Source organism: Bufo bufo, chromosome 2, assembly GCF_905171765.1.
Source record: "Bufo bufo chromosome 2, aBufBuf1.1, whole genome shotgun sequence".
NCBI classification, from domain to species: Eukaryota; Metazoa; Chordata; class Amphibia; order Anura; family Bufonidae; genus Bufo; species Bufo bufo.
Window position 1 is genome coordinate 331,378,963 of NC_053390.1, and position 16,260 is coordinate 331,395,222.

Below are 16,260 nucleotides of genomic sequence, written 5' to 3' on the forward strand. Positions count from 1 at the left end.
TGCCCGCGTATTGGGGATCCACAAATGCGGTCCGCAATACGGCAACGGGACACCTACGGTCGTGTGCAGGAGGCCTTAGAGTGAAGCAGCGTGGATCTGGATGTGACTTCTGGAGTTAATTCGCTTTGTTCAGTCGGACGTTTATTGAAAATAAGAGCTGTGCCTGCGTTTACCAGTAAATGTATAGGCATACTGGCGGTTTAATGGTGCAATTCAGCAGCTGCGCTCTTACTCCATCTTTGCTCCACACCTGCCATGGATCCCTACCCTGCACCTCATCACAACACCAATGCCACCCCCCCTTACATTGGGCAGAAGGCCCTTTTTACTAGGGTGTTCCCAAGGGATAAACAGGGCGTCCCCTCCTCACTGTGCACACAGCCCTAGGGGGGCACCGTAGTGGGCTTCCCACCACGCCAAGACTACCACTCTCATCCTCCCAGGATAGGCCCGGCATTGCAATTGCCTGTGCATCAGCAAGTGTAACAGGGCCTTTATATAGTGGACCATCATTGTAATGAATGGACAAGACTTGAGGTGCTCTGTATAATGGCTCTATGCTAGGAGGATATTGGGGGTTGTCCTGAGTGAAGGACCCCCATCTTTTTACACTCATAAGCCCCAGAGCTTTGGCAAAGCTGTAGTAAAGTGTGGCATTTAAAGGAGTAATAAAGACATTTACGTTGCTGCTTTTATCTGGAGGTATATCTCCCTGGAAATGGGTATTTACATGAACCATATCCTCATATTATCTACGCATCACTTGCTTATTGTACACTCCACCCATGACAACCGCACCGAGCTCCCCGCAGCACGTCAGTGTGCTGACCTCTCCGGCCTGTAGGGGGCGAGCTCGCGGCTGCGCAGTGACTGCGGAGTGGGAGGCAGTGTTTGGCGTCCCTGTTGCTATGGTCACTGGGCGCCTCGGTCACTGCGTCCTCACAGCGAGCTCCCGGACTTCCTCTCCCTGGCATTAGGTTCAGGTAACGCACTGTATATGGTTTACTATTTACTAAGAGCTAGACTTATTTTATAGAGCTGTTCCTAGGAGAAAACATATGCGTTGTACAGCTTCAGCGCCCCCCGGCGATGCATTCAAGAGATGGCAATGACTCTGCATCCCAGAAGGATCAACCCTAGAATAGGGTTAAGGTCAGCTGTCATCATGTCCAGGTTTTACTAAACTTCTTGAGACATTATCATGTGCCCTATATATAAGACAGCAGCAGATACAGTTTCCAATTACTGAGTATAACCAGTTTTCCTTGGTTATAGTCAGATGTCGGCTGTCATTTTAGTTCATAGATTATAATTAGTGTTGTTGAGCGAACTTGTGTTTCAAGTTCGGCGTCTAAAGTTCGGGTTATTGAAGAATCGCGTTATGGATTCTAAATTCCTTTATGGTCCGTGGTAGCGGAATCCATAACGCGATTCTTCAATAACCCGAACTTTAGACGACGAACTTGAAACACAAGTTCGCTCAACACTAATTATAAAATGTCCGTTTTCCTTTGCTAAATGTCATACATAAAGAGGAGAGATTGGGTCCGATCTAAAACAACTCCAGCTACAAAAAAACTTGCTTCAAAGGTCCAAAAAATCTCCTATGCGTTTCACTCCAACCATGTTTATAATAATAGCATACAATTAGAGATGAGCGAAGTTTTGAAAAACTCGATTCAGCAGCTTCACCGAAGTTCAGGTATACAGGTATACCCAGGCCACATGGACCAGCCATGCTGCGATGAAGACCCACGTGGCCGATTAGCCCGCAGCTGCCTTATATGTAATAATGAAGACCGCACTGTATAGTCCTTCTCCATTGCTAATGGCCGCATGCCACCTTTTGTGTACCTTTAGGCCTTCTGCACACGACCGTAGGTGTCCCGTTGCCGTATTGCGGACCGCATTTGCGGATCCGCAATACACGGGCACTGTTCTGTGTGCAGTCCGGATGAAGTGCATTCACTTCAATGGGTCCGCAAATCTGGAGATGCGGAACGGAAGCACGGAACGGAACCCTACGGAAGCACTACGGAGTGCTTCTGTGGGGTTTCGTCCCATACTTCCGTTCCGCAAAAAGAACATTTCCTATCTTTTTGCTTAACGGCCGGATCGCGGACCCATTCACTTTAATGGCTGCGGTTGCCCCACGGTAGGTGTTCGTGCATTGCGGCCCGCATTTTGCAGGTCGCAGCACGGCCACGGGGCGCACACGTTCGTGTGCCGGAGGCCTTAAACAGGGGCTGTTGCTGGTATGGGGTTTGACTGGTTAGGTTGGGGCACAATATGCTGGTATACCCACTTCTCCAACCCCAGCGCTCTCCTGCCTTACAGGTGGGAGCTCTTCTTCTGCCATCTGCTTTTCCTCCTTCTCCACATCAGATAATATCGATGAGAATAAATATGTCATCAATAACATCCAGCTCTCCTCTCTCTGCATCTTGCTGACTTTTCTAGGACATGGAGACTTTGGAGGATGATTTGAAAGAAGTAAAGCCAGCAAAACATGAGGATAGTCATCATTAAAACCTGGCCCCCCTAAGGGGTGCAGACTGGATGGTATTGGTTGGCATGCTGGCACTGGAATAATAAAGGCTTCCATCTTATTGATATTGAATTAGGGTACTTTCACACTTGCGTTTTACTTTTTCGGTATTGAGTTCCATCCTAGGGGCTCAATACCGGAAAAGAACTGATCAGTTTTATCCCCATGCATTCTGAATGGAGAGCAATCCATTCAGAATGCATCAGGATGTCTTCAGTTCAGTCACTGTACGGTTTTTGGACAGAGAAAATACAGCAGAATTTTGTCTCCGTCTAAAATTCTGCAACACTTGCTGGAATGCCCGGATGCGTCATTATCTTCCATTGAAATGCATTAATGCTGGATCCGGTCCTAAGTGTTCTGGAAAAAACTGATCTGGTTTTGCGGTCTGCGCATGCGCAGACCTTTAAAAATGTGAAAAAGATAAATACCGGATCCGTTTTACCGGATGACAACCGGGAGAGATGGATCCGGTATTGCAAGTCATTTGTGAGACGGATCCGGATGCAAATGGTGTCCGTTTGCATACAGATTGCCGGCGATGGAACTGCCTGCCGGAATCCAACAACGCAAGTGTAAAAGTACCCTTACATTTACGGCTGATGTCGGAATAAGTAAATGTAGGAATAAATAATTGACACAGCATAAGTCTTCCTGCTCTCTCCCTGCCCTCTCCCTGCTCTCTCCCTGCACTCTCCCTGCTCTCACCGTGTACTCTCCCTGCTCTCTCCCTGCTCTCACCGTGTACTCTCCCTGCACTCTCCCTGCTCTCTCCCTGCTGTCTCCCTGCTCTCTCCCTGCTCTCTCCCTGCTCTCTCTCTGCTTTCTCTCTGCTTTCTCCCTGCTTTCTCCCTGCTCTCTCCCTGCTCTCTCCCTGTACTCTCCCTGATCTCACCGTGTACTCTCCCTGCTCTCTCCCTGCACTCTCCCTGCACTCTCCCTGCACTCTCCCTGCTCTCTCCCTGCTCTCTCCCTGCTCTCTCCCTGCTCTCTCTGCTCTCTCCCTGCACTCTCCCTGCTCTCACCGTGTACTCTCCCTGCTCTCTCCCTGCTCTCTCCCTGCACTCTCCCTGCTCTCTCCCTGCACTCTCCCTGCACTCTCCCTGCACTCTCCCTGCACTCTCCCTGCTCTCTCTGCTCTCTCCCTGCACTCTCCCTGCTCTCACCGTGTACTCTCCCTGCTCTCTCCCTGCACTCTCCCTCCTCTCTCCCTGCTCTCTCCCTGCATTCTCCCTGGTCTCTCCCTGGTCTCTCCCTGCTCTCTCCCTGCACTCTCCCTGCTCTCTCCCTGTACTCTCCCTGCTCTCAACGTGTACTCTCCCTGCACTCTCCCTGCTCTCTCCCTGCTCTCTCTCTGCTCTCTCTCTGCTTTCTCCCTGCTCTCTCCCTGTACTCTCCCTGCTCTCACCGTGTACTCTCCCTGCACTCTCCCTGCTCTCTCCCTGCTCTCTCTCTCTGCTCTCTCTGCTTTCTCCCTGCTCTCTCCCTGTACTCTCCCTGTACTCTCCCTGCTCTCTCCCTGCACTCTCCCTGCTCTCTCCCTGCTCTCTCCCTGCTCTCACCGTGTACTCTCCCTGCTCTCTCCCTCCTCTCTCCCTGCTCTCTCCCTGCATTCTCCCTGCTCTCTCCCTGCTCTCTCTGCTCTCTCCCTGCACTCTCCCTGCTCTCACCGTGTACTCTCCCTGCTCTCTCCCTGCACTCTTCCTGCTCTCTCCCTGCTCTCTCCCTGCACTCTCCCTGCTCTCTGCCTGCTTTCTCCCTGCTCTCTGCCTGCTTTCTCCCTGCTCTCTCCCTGCTCTCTCCCTGCACTCTCCCTGCTCTCTCCCTGCACTCTCCCTCTCCAATATTCTTCTATTAATTGTTTTCAGGAACACTGTCCCTAGTGCATTAGCCCTTGCTATGTCTCTCCCTATGCTCAGCTTAGGCTACTTTCACACTAGCGTTTTCAATTCCGCTATTGAGAGCCGTCATAGCATCTCAATAGCAGAAGAAAACTCATTAGTTTTGTCCCCATTCATTGTCAATAAGGACAAAACTGAACTGAACGAAATGGATTGCACTAAAATGCATTCCGTTCCATTTGGTTGAGTCCCCATCGCAGACAAAATAGCACTGCAAGCAGAGTTTTTCTGTCCGCGATGTGCGGAGCAAGACGGATCCGTCCTGACACACAATGTAAGTCAACGGGGACGGATCTGTTTTCTCTGACACAATAGAAAACGGATCCATCCCCCATTGACTTTCAATGTTGTTCTTGACGGATCCGTCATGGCTATAGAAGACATAATACAACCGGATCCGTTCATGACGGATGCATGCGGTTGTATTATTGTAACGGAAGCGTTTTTGAAGATCCATGACAGATCTGCAAAAAACTCTAGTGTGAAAGTAGCCTTACAGGACAATGGTGGAGACCGTGCGGGATGAGGGTTTTATAGGGCTGTGACATCACAGGGGATGGATAGCTATGGATCGGCTGGCTGCACGGCATTATGGGTGATCTCCTGTTCCCAGGCTTCTTATTTTCACTTTGTAACTCATGCAGCTTTTTTTGGAAAAACTGATTAGTTACCACGAAGCTCGAAAAAATTCTGATTAAAAATTTGAAAAAGATAAATACCGGATGCGTTTTTCCGGATGACAAGTTTTTCCTAAACTTCACACTGAATTCCTCTTCAAATGCTTCGCTTTGCTGAACATTACATACAATCCATATGGATCGAAACAGAATTTAAAATTACATGAACCAAACTGGAAGCTCTGAGTGCCCAGTATAGGCAAATAGGACAAGAGCAATTACATAGGATGCACTAAAATCACCCTGTATGTAGTGAGCATTGTATATTCAATGTATATTAAAAGGGTTTTATTTATGCTGATAGAGCATTCCGACCAATGACATTCATGGCATAGCCACAGATGTCCTTGTTTGGAATATGTCTTTATTCAATTTATACTGAAAATTCTGCAGCTTGACATATATCTGTTGTAGTCTCCCTCTGGCATAGTGCAAAAACACCAGAGGGAAACTGATGCCAGGACTGATCCCATAGATTTCTGTGGAGTCATGCATGGCATTCGGCACATCAGTTTTGACGCTGGAGGTCTCCAAGCGCATGCAGCATTTTTCTGTCTTGCGCTTTCAAACTATTGACGGCGGATCATACCCTAAAGTACATAAAACAACAGGCTGGATACAACTGATATGTGAGCCCAGCCCAATAGACTTTGGGGCACATTTATTAAGACCAGCGTTTTAGACGCCTCTTCATAACTTTGTCGGATCCACCGCCACTTCTAAATGTAAGACAACTTCCGAGCTATCTTAAATTTAGACCATTTTCTACGCCTAAAACAGGTGTAGAAAATGATGAATCCCTAGCCCACTCCACGTCCACTTTTTTAGACCTGGCGTGAGCGGGGAAAAGTTGCAGATTGCGACGCAAAGGACCTAATTTAGGTGTATTTCTGTTTAATAAATGACCCCCTTTATGTTTAAACCTTTAGTAACCACCAATATGCCTTTTTACGGTGGTCACTAAGGGGCCTTAGGATGGGCCACTGCCTTTTTACAGTGGCCCAGTTTAAGTGCTGCACAGGTCTCCTGTGCGGGGGACTCAACTCTCACATGAGAGCCAGGTTCCTGCTATAACAGCCCCAATCAGCTGAAGCACTGATCCGGGCTGTTTAACCCCTTAGATGCCAGAGTCAATAGCGACCACACCATCTAAACAGTATACAGAGGGAGCGGATTCCCTTTGTATCCAATCGGCATCTTGCTGCAAATGATATTGCAGGATGCCAATGTCTGTGCACGGCTGGCTGGAGCATATTGAAGGCCCGAGGCCTGCTTGCTATGTATCCTAGCAGGCCGCGTCTCTCTGATGCAGCCTACTGATAATTGACAGTATAGAAGTATAATTCTCTTGTACTGTTTATGCAGTTATGTAATTATAGAAGCGATCAAAAGATCACCTATTATAGTCCCTTGTTGAACTGTTAAATGGTTAAAAAATATATAATTTTTTTTCCTCAATGGAAAAAATAGCAAAATTCAAACACCTTCTATATATTTGGTATAGCCACGTCCATAATGACCTGCACTACACAGTTATCATGTAATTTATCCCATATGATGAATGTTGTAAAATAAATGCCAGAATTGCTTCTTTTTGCTTATTCATCACACACACAAAAAAAGGGATCAAAAAGTATTAAATAAAAAAATCAAGCCCTCACGCAGATCTGTAAAAATTAAAATAAAAAAGTTATGGTTCTTGGGTTGCAGCAATGCAAAAAACATTTTCTTCTTTTTGAAAACAAAGTTCTTTTTTCCTAAAAGTAGTAAAATGTAAAAAAAAATATGTATTTGATATCACTGTAATTGTACCTACCCAGAGAATAAAGTTATCATGTTATTTATGCCGAAAAATAAATGTCACAAAATTTATAATGTAAAAACTCGGTGGCAGCATTGCTGTTTTTTCCCATTCCCCCGAAAGAGTTAATAAAAGTTAATTAGTAAGTTAAGTGTGTCCCAAAATGGTCCCAGTAGCGGCACAGTGGTTAACCTGACACAGTTTGTGCCTGCCTAGTCTAAGGTAACCCTGTTTTAATCTCCTTTATTATATACTGCTTATCTCTGACATTCCTGGTATAGTTGTTTCACAGACACAAATATAGATTTTCAAATGAGCTTTATTGATAAAGAAAATTACTTACATGCTCTTATTTTCTTACAGATGGAGCTGTCATCTCTCGATTCAACTCAGTGGCCCCCAAAGTCTAATAATAATGTAATGGATACTCCACGGACAAGTAATCTAAAATTTCTACGGGCTAAAAGGCTGAATTATTTTGGTGGAAAAAGTTCCCAGAATCCTTTATCCAAGACAGAAGAATCACAAAATGTAGGGCAAACCATGAAGACTGCAACACCACGTAGATGCCGTTCAGCACCCACCTCAGACCACGTTACTGCAGATAATAATGTGCCTAAAAAAATGAATGCTGTAGCAACAACCATGTCTCCAAATAGAGAAAAATCTCTAGACGCCACAGAAGAAGCAAAACCACCAACATCAACTTCTCCTCAAGATAAGCACGCAAACCTAGGAAAAGACCACCTTATGGATTCTCCTGCTCCTCGCACACTGCACTTACCTACAACAGAAATGGAAATAAAGGAACATACCAAGCACCATAACTTACAGTCAGTAGCAGAAATATCCCGTAAGCCTAACAAATCGATCACTAATAGTTCACAGCTCAAAATATCAAATCCTCCAGTTCCCTCTATACAGCATTTCCTGCAACCAGTAACAAAGCAAAAGGCTAAGGATATGCTTACACAGCATGGTCCGGAAGCAGCGCTGGAGAAATCTGGGGGCAAAGTGTTGTTTGCAGACAACGTCTTACAATCATCTGACAAGGAACCTGAGAGTGAAGGTTCTCCCACATACTATGACCCACTGGATACACCAAAACAAGTCAAGGAAGGAAGGTATTTATCTACAAAACCAAAATCAGATGAAGTAGATGTACTTTCTACTCACCGGAGTCTTTTAAGTAGTAGACTTGTCACAGACTTAGATCAGGACTATTTAGAAGACTTGTCTGTGCCAGAAAGAGAAAAACTTCAACATGTTATGACCTGGGCTAAAAAATTCTTAGACAAATGCAGTGGTGGAGAGGTGATATCTCACAATGGTGATACTTTGTCAAAAAACATGGATGAAGATATTTCTTTTGAATGCACTGGAAGTTCTAGAGTCACTGATAAATACCTGAAGTTAAATAGTGTGGAGTTCGATGAGCATGAATTTAAAAAACACCCTTGTATTGGTGATGAACCCAAAGAATCTGCTCAAGGCCAGTTACAGTTGTCAAAAAGTCCCAGAAGTTTGTATAAACCAAAATCAAAAAGTGAAACAGCACAACTAGATTCCTACTTGGCTGAATCTACGCCTAATTTCCATCATAGTGACCATGAAGAGGTTGACAATTTTTCTGCATCTTCATGCAGTGTACTTCCTAAACTGGTGAAGAACAGGGATGTAAAGAGTGCCTTCAACATTAAGGGCTATGACAGTTTAGGAGAACAATTGTTTGACAGCATCAAGCAAGGCCATATGGATAGTGATAATCTTTTCAGAAATCGGACCAAGCCCAACCGATCTTATTATAACACACATACCCTTAAAGATACCAAACCAGGTCCAGCCTTAAAGAACAGTTATATAGATCGAGAAGATGACTTAAGCTCACCGGACTCCTGTCTTGATACTGAAAGACTTAACTCTCTACTAGAAGACCTTGAAGGGATAGAGAAAGACTTAAAAAAGACTAGAGAAAATGATGGTGCAAGAACAGACAGAACATATTTAGTGAAAAACAATGCGCTGCCTGGTGCCAACACTTATATATCAGTGTCGGGGAAGATTCCAGACAGTTTGCAACCAGCTTTACCCAGGGTTGACTCTAGCAGCAGTCTGTCTGAAGGTTACACAAGGAAAATATACCACGTGTGCCCTGCATGTGGTTTTACCAATACCACTAGTTCTAACTGGTGCACAGAGTGTGGTTCAGCATTAAAGTGTGCAAAGAAGCAACCTATGGTAAATAACAGAAGTTTTGAATTACCAAAGCCACATATATTAGACGACCGTGTCGCAGATGAAATCTTTAGCCGGAACACCCAAAGGAAGAGTTTTGATAATAATAACGCAATGACAAAGCAGAATGCAACAGAATTAGGAAGAGCAGTGTGCTGGGAGGACAACTCAGATGTAGCCTCAGATAGTGAAGGCAGTGTGCTTGAGAAGTATTTATTTTATGTGAAACGGCTGGATATGCTAAGAAGTCAAGAAAAGGGGACTCCAACAAAGCATTTTCAAGATCAACATAACAGTGAAACTTCAAGTGATGATGAATCTTCTGAGGATTACTCCATACCTCGTGTAAGAAGTGGTCCAGCCAAACCTTGGGGTGAAACTGAGACACTGGGAACTGATCCATATCATTTGGGTGATCAAGCTATGAAAGAAGACAGTCTTAAAGGATTCAATGAGCACATTAATGGGATCGAAGGGTCCAACCTCAAGGGTCTTTTAGGTAAAGCATTTGTTGATAAAGATACATTTTAAAGGGGTCATCCAATGAAGAATGTTATATAAAATCAAACAGAACATGTACATTTAAGTGAGTTTTCAATTTAAACGATGTTACTAAAATTTTCAGAGACATTATAAATTAATACTTGGAAAAGAAATAGTAGGAATAGCTCACTCCTATGCGACAGGGACCAGGTGCTCTAGACCAAAAACGGTATCACCCGTACAGCGGAAACTATTGGAAATAAATAGATGATATGGACTGGCACTCTGGATGTGTGGTAATAAATATGGTTTGTAAAAGCTAAAATATAATATACAGTATAAAGTGATCAGACAAATTTTAATATACAAAGATAATCACACTTTGATTTGGTTTTTGTATATTAAAATTTGTCTGATCACTTTATACTGTATATTATATTTTAGCTTTTACAAACCATATTTATTACCACACATACACATTATAAATTAAAGCTTGTAAATGCACCCACTAGCGTTAGAACTCATCTTCCTATGTTTTCAGTGGTGGACAAGCAAGCACCATTGCAGTCCACGATCACCTTGTCCTCAGAGCTGAGGAGGGATTCCTGCTGGTGAGCATGCTTCCCCATAATTGCCATTGTGTTCTTTGCCTGTAAAAGGAGAAGAAAGTGGGCATGAAACCCCGTAACTTCTCCTGACCACTTGCATTCTCCATGTAATAACAATTCTGGAGCATCTATTCTTATAAACTTATGTTGCGCCATCCCTTTACTATTCCTTTCAGACGTTATGATTCCATTACTAGTCGTTTGCAATGAAGATCCAGATGAGTGTTACCAGTTTGGGAGGTGTCCCTGTCTGACCCTGGCAGCACTGATTGAATGACGTAAGACTGGGCAGATCCTCCCCGTTTGGTAACACCCATCTGCGCCTTCATTGCAAACTGCTAGTAACTCCTATCAGGAATGATAAAGGGATGGCACATAGAGCCATAAGAACAGAGGCCTCACAGTTGTTATTACAAGGGGGATGCAAATAATAGGTGTAACAGATGTCAGGAGAGGTGACAGGTCTTCTTTAGACACAGCTGTACAATGTGTCTGGTATTTTTGTAATGCCCATCCTGTGATTGTACCAATGACTTGGTTGAGATGTATAGTCCTGAGTGTTCTCTATGTAATTGAGATTGTATAGCATATTTTATATTTAATAAACTGAAATAACCAGTCGGGATGTTTTGCATTATTGATCCAGTTAATAACTATGTTGGGGTGAGTTTTGTGCTGTTTTACACTTCAGATATCATTTTTACACAATGTTATTTTACACAGTAAGGTTATTATTCTTTAAATTGATGTATGCCTGTTATTACATATTTTAGATAGAAAGCTGCAGAAAGCCCCAGACATTTCATCAAAAGTGACTGGTCCTAGGAGGTATTGGGAGAAGTCCAGTATTGCTTGGTCCTCATACACACATGGAGAGCTGAAGCCAAGGTTTGCTTACCCTGTCATTTTGTAGCTCATTCATGGATTTTGAAGTCTCATTCTTGAAGAATGTGGAACCTTCGCTACTAGACTTCACTAATATCTGCAGAATAACCAGTAACTCATATTAGATCATCTTCCTTATGCATTCCATAGCCTTCTCCGTCATCGAGCATTTGTGCATTTCCCCTCCATGTCAGATTTCACCCCCTCCATGTCACATTTCTCGCCTCCATGTCACATTTCGCCCCCTCCATGTCACATTTCGCCCCCTCCATGTCACATTTCTCCCCTCCATGTCACATTTCTCCCCCTCCATGTCACATTTCTTGCCTCCATGTCACATTTCGCCCCCTCCATGTCACATTTCGCCCCCTCCATGTCACATTTCGCCCCCTCCATGTCACATTTCTCCCCCTCCATGTCACATTTCGCCCCCTCCATGTCACATTTCGCCCCCTCTGTGTCACATTTCTCCCCCTCAATGTCACATTTCACCCCCTCAACGTCACATTTCTCCCCCTCCATGGCACATTTCCCCCCTCCCATGTCACCCTCCCTCTATTAATGTTGTGTAAAAAACATTATGCTCACCTGGCCCTGGTCCTGTCTGCAGCAGCTCCCCTTCTCCTCTGTGTGGTCCTGGTATCTTCTCTCTGGGCTCCCAACAAGTTTGAGGACCTTTCCCACTCAGCCAATCAGTGGCCACAGCTGTGTCAAGTGTCAGGCCAGTGATTGGCTCAGCGGGAAATCACTGGCCTGACTCATGACACAGCTGCGGCCACTGATTGGCTGAGTGGGAAAGCTCCTCAAACTTGTCGCTAGCCCAGAGAGAAGATACCAGGACCACACAGAGGAGAACAGCCGCGGCCAGGCAGCGGCCAGGGTCTCTGCACCCTAAGGCAGCCGCTTGGTCTGCCTTATTATAGCGCTGGGCCTGACTACAGGGGGGCACAGCGGGGTGTAGGAGCCATATTTTAAAAAAACAGGCAGGGTGGCAGTACCCTGCAAGTAAAGGTATTTATCTAGAATTTAAAAAAAAACATGAAAGGTCCACGTTAAAGTACACTGGGTCAAAATGATAACTAGCATAAACCTAAATGAGGCTGTCAGAAAATGCATCGGATTTGCCAGTCATGCACATTGTGTGATAAATTTGGTGTCTCTTACTAGTACTTAGTTTATACAAGTTGAGGCTAACCACACCGTTAATAAATCTGGTGCCATTAACAAACCCGCTTAGCCATACACCCTTTTTAGAACACTTTATAAAAGTGTCTCTAGTTGTGGCCTTGTAATAGATTGCTTATAAGAGGTCTGGTAAAATAATAAATGTAACCATGCAACTGCAAGGTTTACAAGACTCAACACTTTATACTGCCTGCTAAATATTTTGGGTACATAGGTAGAGCATTGGAAAGGACATTTTCATGTCTGAGAATCGGCAGCCCTTTGTGAGCTATGGGGGCTGTTGATTTACAGAGCTGCCTCCTACCTCAGCCCTACAAAAGTGACCATGAATTAGAAAGTGCTGAGTCTGGTAAAAATACCCTTATCTGAAACCTTTTATTAAAGGGATTTCCTGTTACCAGAAACATTGGTCTCTCTGTTACTTCATGTTCATGTGGTTACTAAATTTGTTTTGGGTACCTGAATTTCAGATTGGTTATCACCCAGCTTTGCCTGGTTTATTAGGGTGAAGTTGCTGATTGTTTAGCCTTTATATATACAGACCTCCTTTCATTCCAGTTGTTGGGTATAACATTTGCTAGGTGCACTCCCTTCCAGATACCTTTTGCACTTTTATTCTGGGATCTGTAGTTCCATGATTGCATCTTAGTGTGTTTTCTGTGTATTTATAGCCCCATGGTCTGTCTTCTTTGTTTGTTGTTGTGCTGTTATACTGTCCAGGCTGATTTGCTGACTTGAATTCGATAGGATCAGTACAGCATTGCTGTCTTTATGTTCACTGTTATTCATCTGCTATCTGCCTGTATGCCAGACACCTGCCATCCCTCAGCATTGATGAGTTTGGGTACCAAGAGCCACTGTTGGGACTTGGGAAAGGAAACTGGTATAGGTGAATTCCAGTTCTGCGGTCTTCTGCACAAATGATGTTGTTACATTGTTGTATGTTGACAACACCTTTTCATATACACTATTAGGATATATGGAGGTTCTACCACTCAATACCCCATTTTATGACCCAGAGAAGATCTATCCATGTACACTACCAGAAAATGAAAAAGGACACCTAGAAAACGTAATTAATCTGAGATTAACAATGTATAAATGTGCTTGGTCATTGATCACACAATAAAGGCGTGCACCTGTTATTTTTGGTTCTGCAGCAGGGGATATGTTGAGGCAATGTCACATTAACACTGAGTGGCACCTCCCATTGCTGACACTCTGGCATGGTAACAGTTATACAGATGCTGGATATCCTCCTGTGGTATGTCATTCCAAATTCTTTAAACTTGTACCTGTAGGTCAGCCAAAGTGGTTGTTGGCTGTTGCATATGAGTAATCCGGTACCCCATCCAGTCCCAGATATTCTCGAAGGGAGGAGGTCTGGCAATCGAGCTGGCCAGGGCAGCTGATGGATACCCTGAAGGGCATGTTGTATAGTGCGGGCATTGTGTGGGCAGGTATTATCTTTTTAAATCACCATGATATCCTGGATATACTGAAGGCTGGTCAATGTTCCCTCCACAATACCAGCCAGGAATGGTGATAGTAGCTAATGACATCCACACCATAATACCTGATGTTGGTCTTGTGTGTCGCTGCACTATGCTTGATGGCAGTAGGTGCTGTCCATCAATGGCAAACAGTAGTGTTCAGTGATGAAAGTGGTTACTAATAATGGTTTTCAGGAGGGCTGGAGAGTGCCTACTTCCCTTCTGGTATTCATGGAGGGAACATTGACCAGCCTTTAGTATGTCCAGGACATCTTGTCTGGGACAGGATGGGGCAATGGATCTACCATACACAGCAGCCATCAACCACCTTGGCTGAACTACTGGTCCAAGTCGAAAGAACTTGGAATGACATACCACAGGTATCCAGTGGCAGCCTGTATTGCAGCTGCCAGGGGAGCTGCCACCCAGTATTAATGTGTCCCTGCCTCATCATATACCCTGCTGAAGAATCCAAAATAAAAGGTGCACCGACCGTCAGTGAGTGATCATTTACCAAGCATGACTAGCAGTTTATACGTTGACATCTCAGCTCAATCATATTGAAGGGGTTATCCTATGATTAATGTAAATAATTAAAATCATACATCATATGGTACATGACAACCTCTTTCTAACAAGGCTAGAACCTGCCTTATACCTCACATGGATTCAGAGATCTCCCCACTCATTGCTCCAATTCCTCTGCTGGAGGGGGGAAGGGGGTGTCCTCTCTGCTTCAGCTTGCAGGTTGGAATTGAACATTTGTGTCCACCTGAGTGAGGTGGACAGAGAAATAGAAGACGAACAAAGAGCAGGTGGCGCTATATAAATACATTTTATTCAGTGGCGTAACTAGAAATGACTGGGTCCCACAGCAAGTTTTTGAGCTTGTTCCCCCCTCCTCCTGTGCAGCCCCCCAGTCCTGAGACTAGTCAAGATCTCTCTCTCTCAGACCAGGCCCTGCAACTGCTCCATCCGTTTCTACATGTACAGGGTGGGCCATTTATATGGATACACCTTAATAAAATGGTAATGGTTGGTGATATTAACTTCCTGTTTGTGGCACATTAGTATATGTGAGGGGGGAAACTTTTCAAGATGGGTGGTGACCATAGCGGCCATTTTGAAGTCGGACATTTTGAATCCAACTTTAGTTTTTTCAATAGGAAGAGGTTCATGTGACACATCAAACTTATTGGGAATTTCACAAGAAAAACAATGGTGTGCTTGGTTTTAACGTAACTTTATTCTTTCATGAGTTATTTACAAGTTTCTGACCACTTATAAAATGTGTTCAATGTGCTGCCCGTTGTGTTGGATTGTCAATGCAACCCTCTTCTCCCACTCTTCACACACTGATAGCAACACCGCAGGAGAAATGCTAGCACAGGCTTCCAGTATCGGTAGTTTCAGGTGCTGCACATCTCGTATCTTCACAGCATAGACAATTGCCTTCAGATGACCCCAAAGATAAAAGTCTAAGGGGGTCAGAGACCTTGGGGGCCATTCAACTGGCCCACGACGTCCACTTTCCAGGAAACTGTTCATCTAGGAATGCTCGGACCTGACACCCATAATGTGGTGGTGCACCATCTTGCTGGAAAAACTCAGGGAACGTGCCAGCTTCAGTGCATAAAGAGGGAAACACATCATCATGTAGCAATTTTGCATATCCAGTGGCCTTGAGGTTTCCATTGATGAAGAATGGCCCCACTATCTTTGTACCCCATATACCACACCATACCATCAATTTTTTTGTTCCAACAGTCTTGGAGGGATCTATCCAATGTGGGTTAGTGTCAGACCAATAGCGGTGGTTTTGTTTGTTAACTTCACCATTCACATAAAAGTTTGCCTCATCACTGAACAAAATCTTCTGCGTAAACTGAGGGTCCTGGTCCAATTTTTGTTTTGCCCATTCTGCAAATTCAGTGCGCCGATCTGGGTCATCCTCGTTGAGATGCTGCAGTAGCTGGAGTTTGTAAGGGGGCCATTTGTGAGTAGCTAATATCCGCCGAAGGGATGTTCGACTAATGCCACTCTCCAGTGACATGCGGTGAGTGCTACGCTGTGGGCTCTTGCTGAATGAAGCTAGGACAGCCACTGATGTTTCTTCATTAGAGACAGATTTCATGCGTCCACATTTTGGCAAATCCAACACTGAACCAGTTTCACAAAACTTAGCAAGCAGTTTGCTAACTGTAGCATGGGAGATGGGTGGTCTCGTAGGGTGTCTTGCATTGAAATCTGCTGCAATGACCCGGTTACTGCGTTCACCAGACATCAACACAATTTCTATCTGCTCCTCACGTGTTAACCTCGGCGACATGTCAATGGCTGTAAACAAAGAGAAACTTGTAAATAACTCATGAAAGAATAAAGTTAAAACCAAGTACACCATTGTTTTTCTTGTGAAATTCCCAATAAGTTTGATGTGTCACATG

The 16,260-nt window shown here is 44.4% G+C and overlaps 1 protein-coding gene across 1 annotated transcript in view; it reads left to right on the forward strand.

Moving 5' to 3' along the window:
* Window positions 1-914: 914 nt before the first annotated feature.
* LOC120990860 overlaps window positions 915-16,260 on the forward strand; it is a 73,275-nt gene continuing 57,929 nt past the window's right edge. Inside the window, exons 1-3 of the mRNA XM_040419744.1 lie at window positions 915-983; window positions 7,291-9,661; window positions 11,027-11,141. Coding sequence (XP_040275678.1) covers window positions 7,291-9,661; window positions 11,027-11,141 — 2,486 coding nt within the window. The 5' untranslated portion in view covers window positions 915-983. The remainder of the gene's footprint in view (window positions 984-7,290; window positions 9,662-11,026; window positions 11,142-16,260) is intronic.